This window comes from Tachysurus vachellii, chromosome 9 (genome assembly GCF_030014155.1).
Source record: "Tachysurus vachellii isolate PV-2020 chromosome 9, HZAU_Pvac_v1, whole genome shotgun sequence".
Lineage (NCBI taxonomy): Eukaryota > Metazoa > Chordata > Actinopteri > Siluriformes > Bagridae > Tachysurus > Tachysurus vachellii.
In genome coordinates, this window is record NC_083468.1 from 9,756,910 (window position 1) to 9,784,865 (window position 27,956).

Genomic DNA, 27,956 nt, shown 5'->3' on the forward strand with positions numbered 1-27,956 from the left:
CAGACGCCCTAATCCAGAACAGCTTACAGAAGTGAAAGGTTTTACATTTAAATTTAAATTTGATCTCCTTTATACAGCTGAGTAATTAAGGGTTAAGGGGCCTTACTCAAGGTCCCAGCACTGACAGCTTGGTGGTCCAGTGACAGCTTGATGATTGAAGACAAGTCACATACACACACACACACTTCTGCTCATACAAAAAAATATTTGTATCTCTCTGCACCATAAACAATGTTGCCCAGCAACTAGAAAATCAGAATTGGAAAGAGGATTAGGATATGGATTTTTGTCTGTGTGTCTGTGTGTGTAGCAGTGTAGTGAATAATCAATCATTCTTGGCACATACACACTGCGCAGAGGATGGAGTCAGCCTGAAAATCACTTTTAGTTCCTGAAAATGTAGCTGAATCCAATAGAATATAGTCCTTTTACCCGTTTCTACCATTGTGTGTCTTTCTCCTTCTCTCTGTCTCTATTCTTCTTTCTCTCTTTGTTCACTTCATCCTCTTACCTTGTCTCTGCCTTTTCTTCTGTTTCTTTCTATGTTTTTATTTCTTTCTTTTGAATGATGCGCACTATTGTAGACAAAAAAAAGTGCATATAAATTGTGTAAATCAGCACACCTCACTACATTGCTACACCAAAAAAAGTAATCTAGGCATCAGCTAGACTTTCAGCTTTCACCAGAAAGCTCTAGGAGTTTCTGTTTTGAATGCAGGTCCAGTTGCTGCATCTGCATCCTAACGCAGGCAAGAAAAAATCAAGAAAAGAAGTGATGAGTTAAGAGTCACGCTTTGATCTCAGTGGCGAAAGGGGATGAATATTGCACACAGCAGCATAGGCCTACAGTACTCAATAAATAAAAAATAATATAACACTCTGACAGGTATTGCAAAAATTTGGAAATGTGTTTGTTATTTCATCAAAAGCAAAGTCTTCCTCGGTCTTCCAGAAAAAAGTGCACATCTACCTCAGTGAACATGCGGTCTCTCCTCACTGAGCAGTCAGAATCTACCGCTGTACTTTTTCAATAGGACATCTCTGGGCACCGAGCCTGTACTTAATCTCACACTGTGAACAGATACTCTGCCAGTTTGTACTCTCTGTTTAGGGCCTGATAGCGCTGTAATCATGACTGGGTGTGGGAGTCATCTCAGTTCTAAATTATTGTTTGGATCAGTCTGATAATCTGGTTTACAATGATTAGAATGTAGTGAGCAATGCTTGTCTAATCATGCTAGGTGTTTTATATTTATACATCTTTTATATTTATACAAAATCCCCCTGCTCTTCCTTTTTAGTGTAAGCATGACAAGATATTAACTTAACAACGTCTACAGAATTTAATAAATGTCTTAATAGTTTGGTGTAGGGAGCACAAAATCTGCAGTGGAATATGTAATACGATCTAGGGGAGTTTTCTGAGGAACATAATGGTATTGGTAGCCTAGTCCTGGATATCTTTCCAGGGTCCTATGATTGCCTTGCATGGTTGTAGTCCTGCCAACAAATAGAGAGAGATTTTGCAGAACCAGTTATATCAATGGTGTAAACACTCTTTCCTGATGATGTTCCCATACAGCAAAAGTTATTCAGGAGTTGTCTGATAAACAGCTGGATGAAGCGTAGCGCTCTCCAAATACGAGCAGAATCACTAGAGTATAAGTAGATAACTATGACCCCACCAACATCCCAATAAAAACATTCAGGACATTTTCAGTTTCTGTATGTGTTTATATTTTCTTGTTCACTCTAACATCTCTTTTCTTCTCAATGTCCATCTATCTTTTCCTAACTTTTTTCCATATCTTCCCATCCTGTTGTTCTTATTCCTTTCACTGTTGCCTCTCTTTTGTCTATTTGTTCTCCTCTCCAGCCATTCTTATTATTATTTCTCCCTTCAGCTCCAGTTCTGTCATCTACCATGTTGGCTGTCGGACTCTTCATGTCCCTTCTGTTGCTACGAGTTAGCTGTTGCTTGGTGACCGAAGTTCCAGAGGACGCAAGTGCCGAGTTCTGGGTCAGACTCTACCATCAGCTCCAGATGGCAGGACCTGACGACAACATTATCTTCTCTCCGCTGAGCGTGGCACTGGCTCTGGGAATGGTAGAGCTGGGGGCTCGAGGGTCCTCCCTGCAGCAGATCAGACAGGCTGTGGGTTACACACAGTACAGAGACGGTAAGGAAGCCTAATAGCTGAGATTATCATCAAAATCTAATTAGTAAATTACAGGGTTACACAATTAGGTTAGTGTAAGTCCAGTGAACAAAACGTTAAAAATGAAGAACTTCTAAGTTTTATTGATCATTTAGAGGTGTGTGTGTGTGTGTGTGATCCCACAGATGAGGAGTTCGCTGTCCTCAAGAACCTAACCCAGGCTTTGGTTGGAGATGAGACCCAGTATGTGGTGCATTTGGCAAACGCTCTATTCCTGCAGACCGGCGTTCACTTTAGCCCCGAGTTCCTGAAGCTCATTAAACATTATTTCCATGCCGAAGCAGAAACAGTGGACTTTAACGAGTCAGCCACTGTGGCTCAACACATCAATGCCTGGGTCCAGAACCACACAGCAAGTAAGTACCCAGCCATTGAGATCATTTCAGTTGAGATCATCAAGTAAGAAAGAAAGCCCTTCAGAGACAAAGATCGTATGATTAAAACACAAGGCAATACAGAACACAGAGTCTAAAGCTTTTCATATTCTTCTTTTTTCTGTCCTGTGCAGGTAAGATTCATGACCTGGTTTCAGCAGAAGATTTTAGCAGCTCGACAAGAATAACACTGATTAATGCAGTTTACTTTCGAGGCAGCTGGAAAAATCAGTTTTGTCCCGAAAACACAAGAACATTTTCCTTTAGCAAAGATGATGGAAGTGAGGTCCAAACGCTGATGATGTACCAACAGGGTGATTTTTACTATGGTGAGGAATGAATATTCACCGGTAATATCACTTATTTCCTCAAAAGACACTCCTGTCTTTGGTGCATGCTGTTCTAGGAAAGTAATCAACCACATTATACTACAGCCATTTACACCAACACTAAATTTATTTATATCATACATTTTAATCTTTTAATATTCTGTTCTTATGATTGCTGGATGTCTGAGGAAAAAAAAAGCCATTCACCTGCCAATCTATTTTTTTTTCCCCCCTTTCGCTTGATATGACAAAATGCAGCTTACTGAGGAAATCCAAAGCCCTCAGTCTTGAAGACTTGAAGGAGCAACCTTAGATTATGCTGCTCTGATGGTTACAAAATGCTGATCATTCAGATTCCTTCCAAAAATGCTAAATAATTCCCTGTGAAAGTGCATCAGAAACCAATGCATTAAATCTTCTGATCACTCAAAATCAAGAATTGCACAACGTTGGGTTAGAAATTAAATGTTCATCTATCTGACAAATGCAAGTACAAACGAGTTCCTGCTAAGCAAACCTTCAGTGCTGCTCATAAATAAGTGCATTCTATATGTATCATTGTCAGTATTTCTGCGTACACCTTCATCAATTTCATACACAATTGTCAGTTTATTAGGTACACTTTCTATAAAAAAAGCTAATTAATAAGTAGACAATCTTAGCCCATCGGTTTACATACTGAATTTTTCAGCCCATTAATCCTTTCCATCTTTGGAACGGGTTAGACTCCAAGTGGTTAGAAAAGAAACACTGCCGAACAAGTAGAGAATGATTAGCATTAGCCTGACAATTAGCACCACTAAATAAAATTTTCACCTACAAGGTGCACCAGCAAATGCAGTCACTTTCCATGGGTAAAATTTGAATTGCGGCATCTACAGTATTGGAGCACTGGAATGCGATGACCAGTATCACAAAGAGCGCAGTATGTGAGCTTGTAAGCTTGTGAAGCTGGTTTCATTTTAATCCAATTCTCACAGACAAAAAAAAAATTACACAGTGATAGAAATAGGATTCTACATGTTGCAATTTCAGAATGTATCCAGGCCTAAAGAGCATAAATAATTGTTTAGGGTTATATTTTAATAACCAATAAAAAAGAAATGGTATATTTTTTTGAGGAGGCATATACAGAAGCGGATGTCACTGCTGCTTCTTTTCAAAATATCAGCTTAACAGAAGCTTTTAAAGACAAACAACCCTTCACTTGCTTTTTACCACTGTGCAGGTGAGTTCAGCGATGGCAGCTCAGAGGCAGGAGGAGTGTATCAGGTGTTGGAGATGCCCTATGAAGGTGAAGACATGAGCATGATGATCGTTTTGCCAAGACAGGAAGTTCTGCTGGCCTCGTTAGAACCGATCATCAAAGCATCGCTGATTGAGGACTGGGCAAACAATGTCAAGAAGCAGAAAGTGGAGGTTTACCTGCCCAGGTGAGAGACCTAGATAATGATTTTTGTCTAGGCAAGACAGTTAAATGTAATATAAATTAAAGGTGGGGTGTATGATGTTTGAAAGCCAATGTTGACATTTGAAATCACCAAAACAAACACGCCCCTGACCCAAATGGGTGTCACCCCTGTTTTGATAGCTCAGCCCCACACATACTGTACATACGCGTGAAAGGTTTAGCTCAGTTTCACACGGAAGACGTTCAGTTCTCTCCAGCGCTGGAAAGCTGATCCTATATAACACGGGTCCTACTTCTTGCCTTATCATAAGCCTTTCTTTGCTTTCTTTCTTTGTTTTTATCCTCCATGTCAATGTTAAAACCGCTTTCTGCTAATGTCACACATGCGCACTGAACACAATCTCCGCCGCATGTTGATAAGACGCGCCCCTTTCTGCTCATTGGCTACACGTTTTGTTTGTCGGCCCGACTCAGTTTTCTGAAGCATTTCTCAAACAACGTGCACCCCACCTTTAACACATTTAAGGATTAAAAAATAAAGACTACATTCAGAACAAGATATCAGTCTTTATACTTTTAGAGAAGGCTAGCTACATCTTAGAATGAATTCTACCGAATCGTAGGTGTATATAAATGTTTTTGATTGACACAAGGCCAGATGCTGATGTCTGACAGGCAGCAATCATTCATGCTGTATGGAGGAAAATAAATAATATAGACAGAGGGTGCATCTCAATCAGCTCTCTAGGTGGTGAATGAGTATAACATGTACACAGGTTTGTGCACTGATAAGAACCATGGCTCATTACACCCTGGGACACTGACAACTAAATATCTCGCTCTTATCCAGAGCAACATTTTTATCTCATTTTATACAACTGAGCAATTGATGATTAAGGACTTTGCTCACAGACCTGGCAGTGGCACCCTGGTGGACTATAGATTTAAACTCACAACCTTCTGATCAGTAGTCCAACCACTTGGCTACCACATCATAGTGTATTAAGCTGTAATATATTTCCTATGATCATTACTATCCATTTCCTATGACTTACTTTTATAAAAGGGTGAATTGCTACTGGGTGAGCCATCAGGCCACTGCAGAACAATTTCTTTTTGTCTGAGAAAAGTATTATCTGTTTAACTTATGTATTCAGGGACTTTGAATGGGTTGTAAAATTAGGAGAATATAATACTTCCTGTGAGTGTACATTGTAGCCTCGTGGGCTGTCTTTTATGCTTCTGCTGATAAATTGAGTAGGCATTATGTTTTGGGGTTGTCCGTCCAAGATTCCCATTAGTGCAATATCTCAAGAACAAGTGGTGATCACTGTAACCAGCAGAAGAACTGATTAGATTGTTGAACTGGGCCAAACAGGATCAAGTTTACAGCAAGGTCAGTTTTACAGTTTTGCTTTAATAGCGTCCTTCCCGTTGAAAGTATACTTTTAAGGGTATTTCTGGAATACAAATTAGTAACAAGAAGAATTGGTCTTGTGGCAAGTCATCTTCATCTATAGCATTAGCCTGTGTTTTTGTATGCTATGATGTGGCTGCAAAGCCACAGATTCTCTAAAATGAATGCTTTAATTTTAGAACAGAGATTAATGTTTGAGCAAAACCAACAAAGAGCTTTGGTCTGGTCCTCCTGTTCTCCTCTATCATCTGGTTTAAAACTTAAGATACAGTTAAATGGAAGGTGGAAGGGGAATGAAGCGATTGGGCAATAGTATTGATTATTACAATATTTTAATAAGGAAATAATAATGATTATATTATTATCTAATTATAAATATTATCCATCCATTTTCTACCGCTTATCCGGGGCCGGGTCGCGGGGGCAGCAGTCTAAGCAGACTTCCCTCTCCCCAGACACTTCCTCCAGCTCTTCCGGGGGAATACCGAGGCGTTCCCAGGCCAGCCGAGAGACATAGTCCCTCCAGCGTGTCCTAGGTCTTCCCCGGGGCCTCCTCCCGGTTGGGCATGCCCGGAACACCTCCCCAGGGAGGCGTCCAGGAGGCATCCGGAACAGATGCCCGAGCCACCTTAGCTGACTCCTCTCGATGTGGAGGAGCAGCGGCTCTACTCTGAGCTCCTCCCGGGTGACCGAGCTCCTCACCCTGTCTCTAAGGGAGCGCCCAGCAACCCTGCGGAGGAAACTCATTTCGGCCGCCTGTATCCGGGATCTTGTCCTTTCGGTCATGACCCAAAGCTCATGACCATAGGTGATGCCTTGCGGCTCAGCTCTTTCTTCACCACAACAGACCGGTATATCGACCGCATCACTGCAGAAGATGCACCGATCCGCCTGTCGATCTCCCGCTCCATCCTTCCCTCACTCGTGAACAAGACCCCAAGATACTTAAACTCCTCCACTTGAGGCAGGAGCTCTCCACCAACCTGAAGGGGGCAAGCCACCCTTTTCCGGTTGAGAACCATGGCCTCGGACTTGGAGGTGCTGATTCTCATCCCCGCCGCTTCACACTCGGCTGCAAACCGTCCCAGTGCACGCTGAAGGTCCTGATTTGAGGAAGCCAACAGGACAACATCATCTGCAAAAAGCATAGATGAAATCCTGTGGTCCCCAAACCGGACTCCCTCAAGCCCCTGACTGCGCCTAGAAATTCTGTCCATATAGATAATGAACAGGACCGGTGACAAAGGGCAGCCCTGCCGGAGTCCAACATGCACCGGGAACAAGTCTGACTTACTGCCGGCAATGCGAACCAAACTTCTGCTCCGGGCATATAGGGACCGGACAGCCCTTAGCAGAGGGCCCCGGACCCCATACTCCCAGAGCACCCCCCACAGGTCACCACGAGGGACACAGTCGAATGCCTTCTCCAGATCCACAAAGCACATGTGGACAGGTTGGGCAAACTCCCATGAACCCTCCAGCAACCTGGCGAGGGTATAGAGATGGTCCAGTGTTCCACGACTGGGACGAAACCCGCATTGTTCCTCCTGAATCCGAGGTTCGACTATCGGCCGAATTCTCCTCTCCAGTACCCTGGCATAGACTTTTCCGGGGAGGCTGAGGAGTGTGATCCCCCTGTAGTTGGAACACACCCTCCGGTCCCCCTTCTTAAACAGAGGGACCACCACCCCAGTCTGCCAGTCCAGAGGCACTGTCCCCAGCCTCCATGCGACGTTGCAGAGGCGTGTCAACCAAGACAGCCCCACAACATCCAGAGACTTGAGGTACTCAGGGCGGATCTCATCCACCCCCGGTGCCTTGCCACCAAGGAGCTTCTCAACTACCTCAGTGACCTCAGCTTGGGGGATCGACGAGTCCACAACTGAGCCCTCGGCCTCTGCTTCCTCAATGGAAGACATGTCGGTGGGGTTGAGGAGAACCTCGAAGTACTCCTTCCACCATCCGAGGATGTCCCCAGTCGAAGTCAGCAGATTCCCACTCCCACTGTAAACAGCGTGAGCAGGGCACTGCTTCCCCCTCCTGAGGCGCCGGACGGTTTGCCAGAATTTCTTTGAGGCCAACCGATAGTCCTTCTCCATGGCCTCACCGAACTCCTCCCAGACCCGAGTTTTTGCCTCCACAACCACCCGGGCTGAAGCTCGCTTGGCCCTCCGGTACCTATCAGCTGCCTCCGGAGTCCCCCGAGCCAACCAGGCTCAATAGGACTCCTTCTTCAGCTTGACGGCATCCCTTACTTCCAGGGTCCACCACCGGGTTCGGGGATTGCCGCCACGACAGGCACCGGAGACCTTACGACCACAGCTCCGAGCGGCTGCGTCGACAATGGAGGTGGAGAACATGGTCCACTCGGACTCAATGTCTCCAACCTCCCTCAGGATCTGGTTGAAGCTCTGCCGGAGGTGGGAGTTGAAGTTCTCTCTGACTGGAGACTCTGTCAAACGTTCCCAGCAGACCCTCACAGTACGTTTGGGTCTGCCAAGTCTGTCCAACTTCCTCCCCCGCCATCGGATCCAACTCACCACCAGGTGGTGATCAGTTGACAGCTCCGCCCCTCTCTTCACCCGAGTGTCCAAGACATACGGCCGGAGGTCAGATGAAACAACCACAAAGTCGATCATCGACCTCCGACCTAGGGTGTCCTGGTACCATGTGTACTGATGGACACCCTTATGCTCGAACATGGTGTTCGTTATGGACAAACTGTGACTAGCACAAAAGTCCAATAACAGAACACCACTCGGGTTCAGTTCGGGGGGGCCGTTCCTCCCAATCACGCCTCCAGGTGTCACTGTCGCTGCCCACATGAACGTTGAAGTCCCCCAGTAGAACGATGGAGTCCCCGGTTGGAGCACTTTCCAGCACCCCTTCCAGAGACGCCAAAAAGGTCGGGTACTCTACACTGCCATTTGGCCCGTAAGCACAAATAACAGTGAGAGACCTATCCCCGACCCGCAGGCGCAGGGAAACGACCCTCTCGTTCACCGGGGTGAACTCCAACACATGGTTGCTGAGCTGGGGGGCTATGAGCAAGCCCACACCAGCCCGCCGCCTCTCACTGCGGGCAACTCCAGAGTAGTAGAGAGTCCAGCCTCTCTCAAGGAGTTGGGTTCCAGAGCCCAAGCTGTGCGTGGAGGCAAGCCCAACTATCTCTAGTCGGTATCTCTCAACCTCCCGCACCAGCTCAGGCTGCTTTCCCCCCAGCGAGGTGACATTCCATGTCCCTAGAGCCAGATTCCGTGTCCAGGGATTGGGTCGCCTAGGCCCCCGCCTTCGACTGCCACCCAATCCACATTGCACCAGCCCCTTACGGTCCCTCCTGCAGGTGGTGGGCCCACAGGAGATCGGCCCCACGTCACTCCTTCGGGCTGAGCCTGGCCGGGCCCCGTGGGGTAAGACCCGGCCACCAGGCGCTCGCATGCGAGCCCCAACACCGGGCCTGGCTCCAGAGTGGGGCCCCGGTTGCGCCATACCGGGCGATGTCACGGACCTTGTTATTAACTCACTCATAAGGGGTATTTGAACCGCTCTTTGTCTGGCCTGTCACCCAGGATCTGTTTGCATTGGGAAACCTTACCAGGGGCAGAAAGCCCCAGACAACATAGCTCCTAGGATCATTCAGGCACGCAAACCCCTCCACCACAATAAGGTGGTGGTTCGAGGAAGGGATTATAAATATTAGATACTAATAATTATGTTATTATTATCTAATTACAAATATTAGATATTGCTCTAAGGTCTACTGATTAGTCTGGGTCCCCAGGACTAGTAGACTTGTGGAGTATCAGTGTTCCTTGGCATGCAGGTACATTTATTAGGTTACGTTTTAGTGCCAAAGCCTTTATCCTCCTGTCCACAGAAAAATACCTTACTGAATGTAACTGAAATATTTGGTCATGTGGTTTATGATTAAGTGGAACACTACCTTGCTATCTGCTGCAATACACACCTAATCAAGAATGCATTCTGGTCACTGAACAAAAATTTTAAAAACAGAAATCAATAAACAGTAACCTAATGTAATACCACATTTCTCACAGCATGCAAAAATAGATGCGATTTTTCGAATATATTATCAGGACTAGGATAAGACTATGGTAGACTAAGGTGTATGTGTATACAGAATCTCCCCACACATCTGGAATTTGAGTATTTACTTATTTTATATAGTCACTATTATTGAATTTGGTAATAATATCCAGATAATAATAAATCCAGGTAATAATATCCTTCTACCACATCGTGTTCTATAGGATTCAGACTCTGAAAGTCATTGTTATTTTCATGAAACCAGTTTGAGATGACTTTGGCTTTATGACTCGGTGTGTTAGAAGATGGTAAATTGTGGTGATTAAAGGTTGCACATGATCAAGAGTACTCAAATTAAAAGGCCGCGGCAACAGAACGTGTGCCAAGAAAACATTTCCCACACCATTACACCACCTCCACCAGCCTAGACTGTTAACACAAGGCAGGCTGGGTTCATGCGTTCATGATGTTTGCACCAAACTGTTACCCTAACATGCATGTGCCTCAGCAGAAATCAACATCCTGTCAGCTCAAACCAGTGTGATCATTCTCCTTTTAAGCACTCTCATCAACAAGGCATTTCAGTCTGCAGATCTGCTGCTCACAGGATGCTTTTTTGTTCATGGCACCATTCTGAGTAAAGCCTTGAGACTATTGTGTTTCCAGGAGATCAGCAGTTCTCAGCAGAGATACTCAAACGAGCCCATCTGCCACTATCAATCAGTCCATGCTCAAAAACACAACCCTTTTTTTCCCCCTCATTCTGATGGAGGAAGTGATTGCTACTAGAATCTGCTAATCTAATTCTGCATGATTTTCTGCAGTGCTCTGTTGCCACATGATTGGCTGATTAGATTTCATGAATGAGAGAGTCTACAGGTATTCCTAATAAAGTGCTAATTAAGGGAATTGTACGTTTTGAGTTAAGGATTAAAAAACTTACACTGTGTTCTTAACATTGTGTAAGGTTATATTTTTTGTTTCATTTGGATGATGATGCAGATTTAAAGTGGAGCAGATGATTGACCTGAAAGAAGTATTACAGCAGCTTGGCATCAAGAACATCTTTTCCAAAGAAGCAGACCTGTCGGCCATGACAGCTGAGACAGGAGGTGTGCATGTTTCACAGAATATTACAAGCATATCAAGGAAGTGTCATAGTTCTTTGTCTTAAAAAGTTGCTATTGTTATTAGAATACCTTTATTATTATCCTAATTTTCAGTTCCATCTTCCTGAATTAAATTTTTCGACCATTTCTCTTTCTTCTCCTCCTTCTGCTGTATAATCCTTGCACCCTTCTCCCTCACTCGTTTTCATTCTGTTTTTTCTTTTTCACTTCACCCCTTCTTTGTCTTTCACTTGCGCTCTCTCCTAACTTCTTCTACACTCTGTTCTGTTTGTTTGACCTACCTTTTGTCTCTCTGTCCTTTTTCCGCCTTTCTTTCACCTCTCCTTCTGTTCTGATCTGCAGAAGGGGGGAATCTGTTCATCGGGAAAGCTGTGCAAAAGTCTTACCTGGAGGTGACGGAGGAGGGAGCAGAGGGAGCCGCCGCATCAGGTGCATTCATTTTGTTTCAGCTCACTCGATTTCATTTATTATCATTTTCTCTTATCTAATTACATGTATAGGCACAGGCTCCCCATGACCCGAGAATAGTTTGGATAAGAGGTAGAAAATGAATGAATAATTGCATGTAACAGTGACGAACAGACACTGTCTTGTCATTTCTCACTTTGCCTTCTTCAATCCCCCTTGTCATTTCTCTGCTTCTCTTTTCGTTTCTCAATCATACATGTTTCTTAACATCAACCAAATCATATTAAACTAAAAGCTAGTAGGTGTTCCAGGGATGAATTTATTGCTAGTTGCCATGATTTCACTGGGAAGTGAAGATGTGGCCAATAGGCTGTTGTTACATGTATGTGTTGATAGGTGTGTATCATTTTATACAACACAAAACATACTGTTACATTATGTTGCTGTCAAGTGAACACACTGAATAATAGTTTTACTCTATATCCTCCCCTTCTATCTTTCTCTCCAAGCTTTATAATTCCTACCACTCTTACCCTCCTCAGATTGGACTGAAAGCTTTTAAATATTAATTTAATTGTAAGAGCACCCTCTGGTGTTCAGTCACTGTTCCTGTTTTGAGGAATATTCAGTTTCTCACAAAGATTTCAGTGTACATACATACATACAGACCACACCTCTTTCTCTTGGACAGACTGACACAGAGGCCACACCTCTTTCTCTTGGACAGACTGACACAGAGGCCACACCTCTTTCTCTTGGACAGACTGACACAGAGGCCACACCTCTTTCTCTTGGACAGACAGGCACAGAGGTTATGCTTCTTTCTGTGGGTCGGACTGACACAGAGACCACACCTCCTTCAGTGGGATAGACAGGCACAGAGGTTATGCCTCTTTCTGTGGGTCGGACTGACACAGAGACCACACCTCCTTCAGTGGGATAGACAGGCACAGAGGTTATGCCTCTTTCTGTGGGTCGGACTGACACAGAGACCACACCTCCTTCAGTGGGATAGACAGGCACAGAGGTTATGCCTCTTTCTGTGGGTCAGACTGACACAGAAACCACACCTTTACTAGGCTGGCAGTCTGGCATGAGCCACACCTTCTGTACTGAGACTGTCTGGTGTCAAACTACTTAATCCATACAAAGACACCCAAATCAGTTTGGTCTTCAATGCCACCAAATTTTACATTTCATGCTGTTTCATTGCCACAAGTATACCAGTTCAAGTAAGTTGATGGGGTCTATTTTCTTTCTCAGGAATGATTGCTATGGCGAGGAACATGGTGTTATACCCTCAGGTTATGGCTGATCATCCCTTCTTCTTTATCATCCGGAACAGGAAGACAGGTATAAGATACTATCAGATCTATATCTGTTGTTTGTTTAATAAATATCTACTTTGTAAAAACAAGATGTCTGCCAGAGCCTTCAGTTTAGAAAATGTCAAACTTTGGCTTAGTAATTAAATTTATTATAAGAACAGATTCATATAGTAGCAGAGTAAGTTTATATTAAAATACAATATGCAAATCAGTTTGTTTTTCATCCAGTTCTGTCAAATTGGCTTGAGCGAAAGCACACCAAACTGTACATTGAGGAAGAAAGTGATTCTGGCTTATCAGTGATGTTACTGTTTCTTGTCTATTTCTATAGAGAAAATTGTCACATGGTGCCACACAAGTCTGCGTGACATACAAACAGTTAAACATGTAGACTTTGGAAAACAATAAAACGGAGGCTATATGCTTTAAACAAAACCAAAAATAAAGTGTACATGGCTTATTTGTTTGAAATATAGATTTAGTGTTGATTGTTGATTAAACTGTCCTTTTAATATTACATATGTTTTCTTGTAGGCTCCATCCTTTTCATGGGTCGAGTCATGAACCCAGAGGTCGTCGATCCGTTCGATCCTGACTTTGATGCTGTTTAATGCACCAGTAATCAAATTAACAAGGCCAAATGAGTGCCATTGCCATTTTTTTCCATTCATGGTTTTCTACAGGGAGATCCCTGCATACACAAATTATACTCTACATCATATGTGATTGTATTTTGATACTCAGCTTTAACCACAAGAGCAGATGTTGTAAATATATCGGGGATAACGGTCTCTGTGGCCATGATAGTAAAAGCAGCACATGCATTTATACGTATTTATTGAAATAATTATCTTCATTTCTTTTTCAGATATTTATTGAATATATAATTCAGATATTTGTAGATATTTATTGAATATAAACATGCAGTGTTCTCTTGTCTTTCTCCGTCTTGATTTTTATCTTTTTCCCTCCTAAGTATCCTAAGTATCCTAAATCTTGGTATTTTTAATCTTCGATGTGGCTGAAGTACTGCTGAAATATTGACATGCCTTATAAAATGAGTTTTCATTTTCATGAATGTACAGTCGAGGAAGCAGGGTTACCATGGTGACTGAGTGTGCAGACCATCTGTTTGGTGTACAGGGATTTGAATAAGAGACACACCAGCTGTATTCTTGATTTCAGAAATAAATATGAATGTGGAAAAGCTGTCGTTCAATCATCAGGTATAAGGAATATTTCTACTGCAGATAATGTAGAAGAATGTACTTATCAGATACTGTGTGACTGAAAATACCATCATTATTTATCTGTGCTGTGGGTGTTTATGATGACTAATAATCTTCTTCTTTGTTTGTTGTGAAAATGTAAACTATTATTACTGTCAGACTTATTTTTTCTTGTATCCTGACATATGAAAGTATTCTAACCTCGGATTTAAGCGTGGATTCCAAACTCTTTTATTGATAGTAGATGATATCAGAACAGCTCATCAATCAACGCTAAACAATGCACTCAATATTAACGTGCATTGCAAGAAAACAAGAATAGACAACATATGCAAGACATGTGCAGTATTGTAGGTAAAGCGTGAAAATGTAACAGAAGAGTATATGCAAATGTTTCAGTGGTACAAACAGACTGAAACTTGGTCATTTCCTACCTACCTACCTAACAAATAACCTTATAATTCGAACACTAATGACAATAGCTTAATACCATCAGAAATAGGAGTGCAGAATTAATACCGTGACAAAGATGTTAGTCCAAAATGAAATCTCAGCCTCTCATCAAAATGCCATAATGACACAGTATTGGTCAATTTAAAACATTAGGACAAGCTTGATATTTACTAAGTCAACGATTTAGGCAGTTACCACATAGCCATGCAGTTTTAAATACACAATGTAAAAGCACTGGAATTATTAACATTTTCCAAACATATGTCTTAAGTATGCCTAATGCCGCCATAGTGTGTGTGTGTGTGTGTGTGAGGACCACTGTATAAGTCCCAATGATGGATGTGTCTTCTTGATGTGCATATGGTTGTCATAAAACAAGTCCTATGCATAGTGTAAAAACATCTGATTGTATCCAAATCCAATTATAATCCAAACCAATTGTTTTGACTTTTGTTATAACAGCTTGTTGTAGGTCTTGTGGCTCTGAATAGTTCACATGACCTTAGCATGTATGTACAGTGAAAATAAAAACAGCACACCCCTGTTAAAAGGGCAGGTTTATCTTATGACCCTTAATAGTTGTGTTCACTCATTTTCATCAGTCTGAATCATTTTATTTATGTATTTACGTATCAATTATGTACCCTAAACATTTTAATTTGACTCAAATGTTCATTTACTTGTACATTACATATATTCCAAGAAAAAATTCATCGACCCAAATATTTGGTATTGGCACAAGTTTTACACCGGATACCCTTCCTGACGCAAGCCTCCCATTTGATCCCGGCTTAGGACCGGCACTAAGACTTAACCCCTGAGTAGCTGGGTTGGCTCCATCCCTGGGAATAAAGCCTACCACTGGACCACCAGGGAACTTTTTTTCTATCACACTGTTGAGTTAGAAAATTATCCAAAACATTTGTAGCCATGATATAAGCATTGTAGACCAAAGCATGCCCTTACATTTACAATTACTTTACATTACAGAGCATATTATAAAAATGCTTTGAAGACTCAATATCAATGAATATATTGATACTGATTCGCACTTTGTGTTGGGTTGTTCCTCACCTCCACACTTTGTTGGCAATTATCTCTTAAGTATCATGACAGTATCGGGTATCCGCCAGTACTCTGAGCTCTGTTCCTGGAAAAATAAAACTTTAATGCATGTCCTGGATATATCTAATTTAATGACGCATATCCTATATAAATTGCCTGACTGTAACTGCTAATTTAATCAGTGATGTTTGATGAGAGGAATTCGGCAATGCACTGCCAGTCAGCTGTAGCAAGTTAGTGACACATCATTAAGTCACACCGCAATAGTTTTTTGCGATTTCAGAAATACGTACAGTGGCATTTTATATGCATTTCTTTATTACTCCCTGTAAAGATGAGTATAACCCAAATAATCCAATCCATTTCTAAATCATTGTTTAATGACAGAATCCTGCCTTATCCTGCCTTGAGTCTTAAATTTGAAGGTCAGAGAATTTAATCATCTCCAAGGACACATCATAAGAAACAGCACCATCTGTTATCAGCGAGCATCTTTGAACCTGACTGAGAAATGAAATGCTCTATTTGTCCCTGATATGCTGCAGAATGTCAAGGCAGCTTTTAAGGAATCGTTTAGCAAAAAAAATTGAAGCAAACAATTTTCCCTTTATAATAAGTGTAGATGGTTAGTTAAGCCAGATTAAAGGATGAAGGGGATGTGCAGAGATGTCTAATCTCTGATGATAGTGTCACGCTTTATCATATATTAACATGCAGAGAATGGTACATATTCCTTTTCATTTACTTTAAAGCCATGAATTAGATATTATTATAAAATTCAGCAGCTGCTAACACTCAAATCCTTTTCTGCATTTTTAGTCATTTCTATTTAAAGATCAGAGGATTTATTATTGATAATCACAAATCATACAGGACAGAATCATCTGTTATCAGAGAGTCACTAAAGCACACTGATATCTGAAGAGCTGTAGTCGGATTACTGTAGCTGTGCTGTAGGATGTCAAGGAAGCTTTTAAGGTATTGTTTGACAAATGAAATAAACTGAAATTATGCAATGTCAAAAAAAAGAAGGATGATGCACAAGCTTGAAGGGTGAACAGGACATCAAGGTTGAATGATAAAGTGTGCAACAGTGAAGTAGTTTAAAGAAGGATGAAGTGTGTGAAAGGAGAAAAATATGACGTGAAATCTAGGAATGCAGTTTGCAAGGATAAAGGAAATTTGGCTGATGCTGTACAGGTGGAAAAAGATAATATTAAATTTGAATAAAATTGTAGATACCAAACACGACTTGATTTTAATTAGCTGAATAACACAGGATGCAGATAGCATGTGTTGATTAGGGAAGCTGCAGTGCTATTCAGAAGAAATCTATCTCATCTCAATGTACAAAAGGTGATGAAAATCCATGTTAGGGTCACTTAGAGTAGACATAGAATCTTAACAGAAATAGAGACTCTCTCTTTGGATAACCCTTGTCTTCTGTTCAATGTCTCTGCTGTGTCATGCTGCAGTAAACTGTGATTGAATAAAGCAGAATAAAGGACACAATCACAGCACAGAGACAAAGTAAATCACAGGAATCATAAACCCATGGACCATCATCTGTAGTAACTAACAAGTTCATCCACATCTGCCTAATTACAGCAATCTTGTGCACAACCAGGAAAATCTTAGGGCAATGCTGACCAAGGGATGACACTCTCAGCCCAGTAAAATCTATTGACAAACCTACTGATCAGTACTGGTGTCCACAGAGGTCATATACTCATCCATACTCATCCAAACTGCAAACTCTTTTACAATTTTCAGTGACTTCCCGAATTATTGGCACCCTTGGTTAAAAAAAAAAAAAAAAAAGATTGTTTAATTAGCATCTAATAAATATATATATATATATATATATATATATATATATATATATATATATATATATATATATATATATATATATATATATACATATATAATATTAATAATAATAGTTATTGATTGGTTAATTAGCATCTAATATATGTAATACTATTCTAACTATCATTAATAATAATAATAATAATAATAATAATAATAATAATAGTTATGGTCCTTCATGTTTAGAGTAAGTAGAAAAAAAAAAGCAAAACGATAGTTGTATTGTTTCTTTGTTAATTAGTTAGCTAATTAGAGTACTGGGCTGAGGAGGAGTAGTGCACGGACACCATTCTACTATAACCTACTATAGTCACAAGCAGGTAATCTAGCACGCGCAGTCGGGGTCACTATCCAGGCATAACCTCAATCTCGTGGACGCACACAAACGAATGGTTGCCTGGCAACGAGCACGCGCTCCAGGCGCCATTTCGCGGTTTGTGGGCAGCTCTTCAGTCCCAATGGGAAAGCAAACACATTCCACGTTAAACAAAGCCTTTGTGCGCCTTTTAAATGCCAAAGGGATAGACTACGACTGTCTGACATGTCCGAAAGGTAAGTCTTTTTCATTTCTTTGTGTTTTAGGATAATAATCTGCCTTCTTTAAGCATTAATGACCATTTAAATGAGTCAGATGGTTATATGGGATTCCCACGACTATGGGTCAAGTGACAATACTGGTGTTTTGTGAGAATAATAGACTTAATAGAATAACACAAATTACAAAAGGTAAACTGCTAGTAAACATTTGTTTATATAAAGTCTATACGGCTTTAATCAAGAGAAGGGGTCAGAGGTCAGGGAAACCTAAACCTTAAAGAAGGAGGGCAGAATTTCAAGCTAGTGGCGTCTTGTTACACAGACATTACACCTGATGCTCAAAGCTACATCCTTTATAGACTACAGTACATGCCGTATAAGATACATGCCATATAAGATACATGCCGTATAGACTACATGCCGTATAGACTACATGCCGTATAAGATACATGCCGTATAAGATACATGCCGTATAGACTACATGCCGTATAGACTACATGCCGTATAGACTACATGCCGTATAGACTACATGCCGTATAGGCTACATGTCGTATAGACTACATGCCGTATAGACTACATGCCGTATAAGATACATGAAGTATAGACTACATGAAGTATAGACTACATGCTGTATAGACTACATGCCGTATAGGATACATGCCGTATAGACTACATGCCGTATAAGATACATGCCGTATAAGATACATGCCGTATAGGCTACATGCCGTATAAGATACATGCCGTATAAGATACATGCCGTATAGACTACATGCCGTATAGACTACATGCCGTATAGACTACATGCCGTATGATACATGCCGTATAAGATACATGCCGTATAGACTACATGCCGTATAGACTACATGCCGTATAAGATACATGCCGTATAAGATACATGCCGTATAGACTACATGCCGTATAAGATACATTGCGTATAGACTACATGCTGTATAGACTACATGCAGTATAGACTACATGCCGTATAAGATACATTGCGTATAGACTACATGCTGTATAGACTACATGCAGTATAGACTACATGCCGTATAAGATACATGCCATATAAGATACATGCCGTATAGACTATATGCCGTATAGACTACATGCCGTATAAGATACATGCCGTATAAGATAGATGCCGTATAAGATACATGCCGTATAGACTACATGCCGTAGAAGATACATGCCGTGTAGACTACATGCCGTATAAGATACATTGCGTATAGACTACATGCTGTATAGACTACATGCAGTATAAGATACCTGCCGTATAGACTACATGCCGTATAAGATACATGCCATATAATATACATGCCGTATAGACTACATGCCGTATAAGATACATGCCGTATAAGATACATGCCGTATAGACTACATGCCGTATAAGATACATGCCGTATAAGATACATGCCGTATAGACTACATGCCGTATAAGATACATGCCGTATAAGATACATGCCGTATAGACTACATGCCGTATAGACTACATGCCGTATAAGATACATGCCGTATAAGATAGATGCTGTATAAGATACATGCCGTATAGACTACATGCCGTATAAGATACATGCCGTGTAGACTACATGCCGTATAAGATACATTGCGTATAGACTACATGCTGTATAGACTACATGCAGTATAAGATACATGCCGTATAGACTACATGCCGTATATATACATGCCATATAAGATACATGCCGTATAGACTACATGCCGTATAAGATACATGCCGTATAAGATACATGCCGTATAGACTACATGCCGTATAAGATACATGCCGTATAAGATACATGCCGTATAGGCTACATGCCGTATAGACTACAGTACAATCCGTATAAGATACATGCCGTATAGACTACATGCCGTATAAGATACATTGCGTATAGACTACATGCTGTATAGACTACATGCAGTATAGACTACATGCCATATAAGATACATTGCGTATAGACTACATGCTGTATAGACTACATGCAGTATAGACTACATGCCGTATAGACTACATGCCGTATATGATACATGCCGTATAGACTACATGCCGTATAAGATACATGCCATATAAGATACATGCCGTATAGACTACATGCCGTATAAGATACATGCCGTATAAGATACATGCCATATAAGATACATGCCGTATAGACTACATGCCGTATAAGATACATGCCGTATAAGATACATGCCGTATAGACTACATGCCGTATAAGATACATGCCGTATAAGATACATGCCGTATAGACTACATGCCGTATAAGATACATGCCGTATAAGATACATGCCATATAGACTACATGCCGTATAAGATACATGCCGTATAAGATACATGCCGTATAAGATACATGCCGTATAGGCTACATGCCGTATAGACTACAGTACATGCCGTATAAGATACATGCCGTATAGACTACATGCCGTATAAGATACATGCCGTATAGACTACATGCCGTATAAGATACATGCCATATAAGATACATGCCGTATAGGCTACATGCCGTATAAGATACATGCCGTATAGACTACATGCCGTATAAGATACATGCCGTACATACTACATGCCATATAAGATACATGCCGTATAGACTACATGCCGTTTAAGATACATGCCGTATAAGATACATGCCGTATAGGCTACATGCCGTATAGACTACAGTACATGCCGTATAAGATACATGCCGTATAGACTACATGCCGTATAAGATACATGCCGTATAGACTACATGCCGTATAAGATACATGCCATATAAGATACATGCCGTATAGGCTACATGCCGTATAAGATACATGCCGTATAGACTACATGCCGTATAAGATACATGCCATACATACTACATGCCATATAAGATACATGCCGTATAGACTACATGCCGTTTAAGATACATGCCGTATAGACTACATGCCGTATAGACTACATGCCGTATAGACTACATGCCATATAGACTACATGCTGTATAAGATACATGCCGTATAGGCTAAATGCCGTATAGGCTACATGCCGTATAGGCTACATGCCGTATAGGCTACATGCCGTATAAGATAAAAGCCGTATAAGATACATGCCGTATAAGATACATCATCATTTTATTTATTTATTTTATGTAATTGATTTTTAATTGTTCATATATATATATATAATTATTGTATTTATTTATTTATTTATTTTAATTGCAGACATGGATACAAAATGTAGCACGAGAATTTTATTTCATTAATGCGTCAGTTATGGCTTTAATTAATTCAGTCATGGATTGATTAATGAATTGAATGAATTCAAATAATTGCATACATTTAAAATGTAAATTAGTAACCTACAGAATAAAAATAACTTAAAAGCAGCAGTGCCAACTCTTTTCTTCAGGAGGAAGTTAATTTATTCTCAAAAAATTGCTATGTCACCAGAGGACATCATTGTTTAGGGTGTAGGCTATATTTATTGAATCGTCATTATAATTAGCATATCAAATATTAGAATGGAACACAGTTGATCAGAATACATCACAATTGTAGCACATCAAGTATCTCCAATTTATTTATAAGATTCATTTGCAGACTACATGATCGAAACATTTCCAACAGCCCACACTAATACACAACATATGTGTCTTCTGTATCTGGATAAACGTGCAAGACACCTTTCCACCTGTCTGATCACATGATTGGTGGTTAGTACGATGGTAATTAGTGATTGGTTGCTGTAAACATTGGTAATTAGTGATTGGTCACAGAGAAAAATATTGATTAGTGATTGCTGGAAAAATGGTGATGAGCTGGAGAACATTATCACGTTCAGGACAGTCAATATCTGCTTGCTCAATAAGTCTATATTGTCTGGATATTTGTTTATTTATTTATTTGTTAGCTCTTCATTAATATAGGTGAAAATATAATTGAAAAGAACTGAGGTACGTCACATAGTTTTTCAGATTGCATTAGGGTGAAAAAATAGCATTTGAAAAGCTTGTTTGCTCAACTGTTTCACTCATATCCAGGCTGTTTTTTTCTCGCCCTCAATTCAGTTCATCGGGAGTGAACAGCAGTGGCAGTTACCCCAAATTGCATTCTTCACATTACTCTGAAGTCAGTGAAACACACACTCCTCTCTCAGTGGAGCACACAACAGATTCCGGCATTGTCGCCTCTCCAGTAAGGCACTATGCTAAGGGGCTAAGGGGATGCACAAATTATAAGTTGTTAATTGTCAACTGGGAGCTCCTATGATGATTATCTAACATGTAACTGAGCCCTTAATGTTTGATGTATTCTTAGATCCTCTAGCTGAGTGACATATTTGTTAAAAAGCATGTACGGTCTGAGCTTTGCAAAAAATGATGAGTTAGAACTTCTAATGATGAGGTAGAATTTCTGAATATGTGCTTTTGACACTGGAAAAGAGATTATAAATTATGTGTAACTGAGAATAAGTCAGCTAATAGACAGCTGGTTAATTGCTTTTATATGCACAGTGTAAAAACACAATGACAGCAGAAGCGTTTACTTAATCCAATATTATTAGTCTTTGATTAGAGCATTTAGCATACAAGCATATGTGAATGTTCTGTTACTATATGAATTCTAATATATTAGAATTATCACAACAGTATAAACCTGTAACTGATGTTAGAGCTGGAACTACTGTCAGAGGTGCTGTTAGAGAAATTAAATCCACACCTTCTGCTTTGAGAATTCAATAGCACTGTGGTGTAAACGTACAGATTGTCAACTCATCTCCATGGGATTTGGAATATTAAGGAACGTCATTATTGCATCAGATCTCAGAGAGCTCTTAGAAATCTTTGGATGGCATTTTATTTCTATTAAAAATATAATGCACTAAAGCAAATGCAGCTGAAGTTGATTGTTTAACAAGTATCCAAAAGCTCTCATGCATGTTTCTTTAATTCGAGGGGTTACTGTACAGGGTCATCCATGTTGATCAGGTTACTGGGTACAGTGGATCCATGAATACAAACTCACCATGAATGCGAAGGTGATCCCTTCTGAGAATAGGTTCACCCAGTGCATGGCCATTTTATCATTAATAATCAAGGTAGCAATTTGACAGGCTGCATGGCCCTGCTTTACAACCCCTTTTATAACATTTCCTTGTGCACTTACCCTTAAATTGTATACATCCATGAGAGGAATGAGCAGTGCTTGCAGTGCTTAATTTCCTCCGTCACATATCTTTTTATACAGTTAGTATGGATACCAGACACAGTTTCCAAGGACATGAATTATAAATGCACTGAAAGTGTATATTGCAGCTTTGAGATTTTCACTCAGTTGTCTATTACTGTCACTTTCCTTTGATTGAATTCAGCTGCCATCCAGTCGATTCCGATTCGCCTCATGGCATCAGATCGAGGAAACCGATGTTCGTGGAGATCAGCTGGCCTGTCCAAGAGTCAGAGAGGGTAAGGTCTATATGTCAATAAAATTTAGACATTAGCTTTCTTTTAGAGTTTATTGGGCTTAAAAGTAAGTAACAAATGATGAGTTATAATGTAAAGGTACCTCCAAGTAGACATTGAAGGAATAATGACTTCTAATACATTGGAAATGTTGTTTAATCGTTTTATGAAAAATTAATTATATTACTATTATTAAACATAGAATGAGTGCATTATGGGTGGCTCATCTGAACAGATTTTCTGCAGGCTATGAACAGACAGTTCTGCCAATATATTGATAATATGTGATCATATTTATTAAATATTAAATCCACATTAAATCAGTAAATTCAGTTGTTTTGGAGACTTTAAGTGGAATTGCAATCCTTAAATGCAGTTTTCTCCTTTCTTTTGTGGTTACACAAACTTTACTTTATGGTTTTTACATACAAAAGAAAAAGATGTTTCTTTCTGTAAAGTCCCAATTTTTATAACTGTATAGAAGAAAAATGTCAAAATGTGATCACGGAAAGGGATTTTTCTAAGCTGCCACTCATATTTTCTCTTTCTCTGGAAATTAGACTATTATTGTTGTTCTGTCTAGCTCATGAAGTTAAAGGCAATACAAATATTACATGCTTAAAAATATGAAATATGTGCTTGCTTACATACGGTACAATACAGTCTGATACAGTGAGATCAGCCTATGACCTTTTTAAACAGGACCTGCAGAAGATGACCACAGTGTTAGGAACGAGCAGATCTTTAACAAGGAGAGCAGAAGGAAGAGGAGAGAAAATGGTGAGCAAACATGGGAGGAGAGGCTCCAAGAGAACTGGGAAAACTGCACGGTGAGATGTTCCAACACACACACACACACACACAGACATGCATATTTGCAATCTCTTTTACATGCATCACTTTTTACAAGCGCCTGATATTAAATGCTGAATATCACTGCAGCCCTAACATTGACCGTAGCCCAAAATGACATTTTTTATGCAATGTTACTGGATACCTCAGTGCTCTCTCATTTCGGTGCTATCTAATTATTTCATTATTATGTAAGTAGAGTTCGTTGATAACCAGCATTGAGAGTACACAGCCTCATCAGTTATCATTTTATTTACACTCATTCATTTGAACTCCAACAGATTTTTTACTGAGAGAACATTGAGGTAAAATATCTGTTTGATCTGGACAAATGACTCATATAACCTGTACAGATGTACACACACAATACTTACTGTGTAGATTTTTGTTGCACAGCTGAAGCGAGAGAGATAAATGTCTATACACTGCACATTTGCTCGTTAAGTAACAATGCTACTTATTTGGATTGAATGCATCTTGTTGCCTTTGTCATTGATTGCTCTGCATGGTGACACGCTCATGTCAGGTTCTCCTCTACAACATCAGAAGGATTCTGCAGTTTTTGACCATACAGGCTGCTCAGGTACTTGTTTAGTCTCTTGTCATCACTACTGAAGCTCTCTGCTGGCACATCTACCTACGCAATTCGTCCTCTGCAAAAGATCCAAAATGCGGCTACACAACTTTTTTACACACATTTTTTTTTTTTGCCTAAGTTCTCACACACCACCCCACTGCTGTTCTCTCTCCACTGGCTTCCGGTAGCAGCATGCACAGAGATTTAAAAGCACCGTTGTATGTCTGCCAAATGCCTTAAATGTAAATGTTTTTTTTCTATAGGAACTTAATCTGTCCTACCAGGAACTGGGTGATGTGTATCAGCTGGAAAACTTCAGGCGAATCCTGAGAAGGCTGATCCGAGTGGAGCGCCTACAGCTGATGGACAATGCACTCTATGACCTTAGTTCCATTCGACTGCCAAGGTGTGTGTGTGTGTGTGTGTGTGAGAGTGTGTGTGAGTGAGTGTGTGTGTGAGAGAGAGAGGCTGCATTTAACATACTTTGGAAGTGGGAAATGTATACTCAGAATTATGTCCTTTTTCAGCTGTGTATTTAAGTTACAAAGTGCTGAAAAACATGCCTGCCACAACATGGCTGTTTTGTTTGTAGAGTATATCCTCTCTCTGGACTCACAGTGAAACAAGCAATAAACTAGATATAGAATACAAAACACATAACTAAACACAGCTGAATAAAAAATATAACAAATGCAAAAACAATACAACAAAAACATATGATGATGTTTGACAATTATAGGAGAAAAATTAGTAGAAGAAGGGAGTAAAGACGTCACGGGTGCCTCTGTGGGAACAAATGCAGGGATAGCAAAATGGGTGTTTATATATATATAAAAAAAAAAAAATCAACACTGGAAAAACTAGGAATAAACTAGAGACACCTAACTACTTCAAGGACTCAGCAGAAACAAAACGCAACACTACAGGTATGAATAGGAAAGGTAATAGGAAACATGAGGAACAGGTGTACAGAGGCTGGTAAGGGACTAAGGATCGGGTGGGGCAAACATGTAAATCAAGACAGATGGCACAAAAAATAACCAAACACTTCCAGACCGACCCCTGTTGTTCCGGTAGGTGATTGTCCAAGCCAACACTGACAAAAGAATGGAGAAAGAAAATGAATAAAGTAAAGAAAAATTAAAGAAACTAGAAACCACAAAAGAGAAATGAAGAAAGTTAAAAGAAAGAATAAAACATCTAATGCAAGAAGAAAAATAAAGAACAACACAAGAAGAACATAATTAAGAAAATTACTGTACAGTCCCTACTTTTGACCACATTAAATTTCATTGATCGTTTTGTCTTCTGTAGATGTAAAAGCCTAAACCTGCACCGGAATCACTTGAAGTCTCTCGCTCAGCTGCCAAAGATCCCTGCAATTGAGCACCTGTGTGTGTCTGAGAACAACATCAGCAGTCTGGCAGAGCTGAAGCTGCTGGAACACACACCGTTGCATACACTCACACTCAGACATAACCCCTGTGAGTTTTTGGAGGACTACCGCTCACGGTAAGAGAGAGAGAGCGAAAGACAGGGAACTCTCATTAATACTGCTACGTTTGTATCTGTACACAGTGATTCTGTATCCACCCATGTTTCATGTCATACTGTGGCACGGCGTTATAGTAAAGTAATCAATCATCGGGTAGTTTGATGTGGCCCAATGTGAAGCCTGATACTGCAGTTTCTTGTGTCAGAAAACAGCTACAGCGATATTTATGACTGTAAAAAAAAAGCCATGAGACTACAGTAAATAAAAGTTAAATAAATAAACATTCCCTCTCCAAAAACATATCAATAATTGCCCACATTTTTAAAATAAGTTCATGTGCAGCTTTCACCACATGTCTACGATGTCTACTTCGATTCATACTGTACATATATAAGTTGTTACTATAGAAACAAATGATTAAAATGAGTGCATCAATACACTATACAGCCCATTGTATGTGGATACCTGACCATCACATCCATAAGTACGTTTGAAGCAGTGTTTCTATGCAGTAGTATTACAATTTCCTTACACTGGAACTAAGAAGCCAAAACAAGTTCCAGCATGACAATGTGCACAAAGCACAGAGCTCCGTGAAGACATGGTGTGTCGAGTTTGGACTGGATGAGCTCAAATGTCTTGCACAGAGACCTGACCTGAACCCTACTGAACCCCTTTGGGATAAACCGGAACATCAGAGCAATATCAGTACCACACTGCTGAAGAGAGGAGAAGAAAAGAGGTCATTGTGTGTATGTGTTAAGCACACAGAGGTATCTACAATCCTTCGACCTCTGGTTTGCCTTGCAGACAGAACTTGTGTCAGAGCTGCTTTTACAGGGAATTCATCAACACCTTCTGACCAGAAACAGGCAGAATTCTGAAACAGTTATGAGAATTCAACAGCAATGTGCAACAGTACATACTTATCTCAAGAGGTCTCATATGGCTGTTACATTGTTTGTATTATACATTAATAGTTTTCTTTTCACAGAAATAGCAGAATTAATTATTACATCAAATTAGAAATATACAAATATGCATCTTTGTTGAATTGTTAATATTAGTCTCCAGTGCAGAATTGTATTTTTCCTCTCAAATTGTTATGGATAAAACTGAGAATATACTATAATCTGACTCATTGTGACATTCATTATGCTTTTTGTCCTCTACAGTGTGTTCTCCTATTTGCCAAAACTCAAAGTCCTGGATGGCATCCCAAAGCTGCCAGAAGATTCTGTGCCTCCCCGTTTCCCAGAATCCTCCAGGCTTTGCATTATTCTGTGATGTTGGCAGATCTCAGAGAGGATCTTCAGCCTAATGCACAGAAAGCAGCAAAAGCCATGATGTCTTCTAACGTACTGTTACAGAAATGAGAATGCACCGTTTCTGAAATGCACTATTTGTATAGAATTTGTATTGCAAAATAAAGCCCTCTATTTTTTATTACCTGCATCCTGTCATATTCCAGTTCACAGTTTAGTATATTTATCAAAGATTGCATCCTTTATCATCATCATAGCTATCTGTTCGCTTACTACATTAATCATTTCAGTATCAGTTCAGTATTAGTCTTTAAGGACTTTAAGGGTGGTGACTAGGTGCGTCCAGAAATGTGACAAAGTTGAGCAAATGCTACTTGTGTGACCGAGAAACGTTATTACTATGGCAACCACTTGTAGGAACTACTCCCGGTGACTTTCACAAGTTGCAGCGCTATAATCCCTGCGTGTGTGTACGTAGCCTAACATAGATCAAACTTCAAACAAATATGAAAAACATTTGCACCTGATCTGAACCTGAAC

At 40.3% G+C, this 27,956-nt stretch overlaps 2 protein-coding genes across 4 annotated transcripts in view; both read left to right on the top strand.

Moving 5' to 3' along the window:
* serpini1 (serpin peptidase inhibitor, clade I (neuroserpin), member 1) overlaps positions 1–14,099 on the top strand; it is a 24,023-nt gene extending 9,924 nt beyond the window's left edge. For 2 of the 3 annotated variants that reach the window (XM_060877591.1, XM_060877589.1), the window contains exons 3-10: positions 1,905–2,180; positions 2,345–2,575; positions 2,728–2,922; positions 4,151–4,355; positions 10,800–10,909; positions 11,270–11,356; positions 12,599–12,688; positions 13,198–14,099. In XM_060877591.1, the coding sequence (XP_060733574.1) occupies positions 1,925–2,180; positions 2,345–2,575; positions 2,728–2,922; positions 4,151–4,355; positions 10,800–10,909; positions 11,270–11,356; positions 12,599–12,688; positions 13,198–13,274 (1,251 nt within the window). In that variant the 5' untranslated portion in view covers positions 1,905–1,924 and the 3' untranslated portion in view covers positions 13,275–14,099. Of the gene's footprint in view, positions 1–1,904; positions 2,181–2,344; positions 2,576–2,727; positions 2,923–4,150; positions 4,356–10,799; positions 10,910–11,269; positions 11,357–12,598; positions 12,689–13,197 lie in introns of those variants that run through there. The other variant, XM_060877588.1, reaches the window with a different exon arrangement.
* A 3,610-nt stretch (positions 14,100–17,709) lies between these two features.
* On the top strand, positions 17,710–27,520 carry LOC132851662 (acidic leucine-rich nuclear phosphoprotein 32-related protein). The gene is made up of 7 exons (XM_060878636.1): positions 17,710–17,834; positions 21,833–21,959; positions 23,137–23,230; positions 23,930–24,057; positions 24,920–25,062; positions 25,971–26,168; positions 27,327–27,520. Exons 1-7 carry the CDS (start codon positions 17,824–17,826, stop codon positions 27,436–27,438), a joined length of 813 nt encoding a protein of 270 aa, XP_060734619.1. The 5' UTR covers positions 17,710–17,823; the 3' UTR covers positions 27,439–27,520.
* The last annotated feature ends 436 nt before the right edge of the window (positions 27,521–27,956 follow it).

What these genes read in the sequence shown, in the direction of transcription:
- LOC132851662 (XM_060878636.1), top strand. An exon ending in CTGTCCAAGAGTCAGAGAGG is followed by an intron (nt 23,231 to 23,929) that starts GTAAGGTCTATA and finishes CTTTTTAAACAG; the next exon opens with GACCTGCAGAAGATGACCAC. An exon ending in AGTTCCATTCGACTGCCAAG is followed by an intron (nt 25,063 to 25,970) that starts GTGTGTGTGTGT and finishes TGTCTTCTGTAG; the next exon opens with ATGTAAAAGCCTAAACCTGC.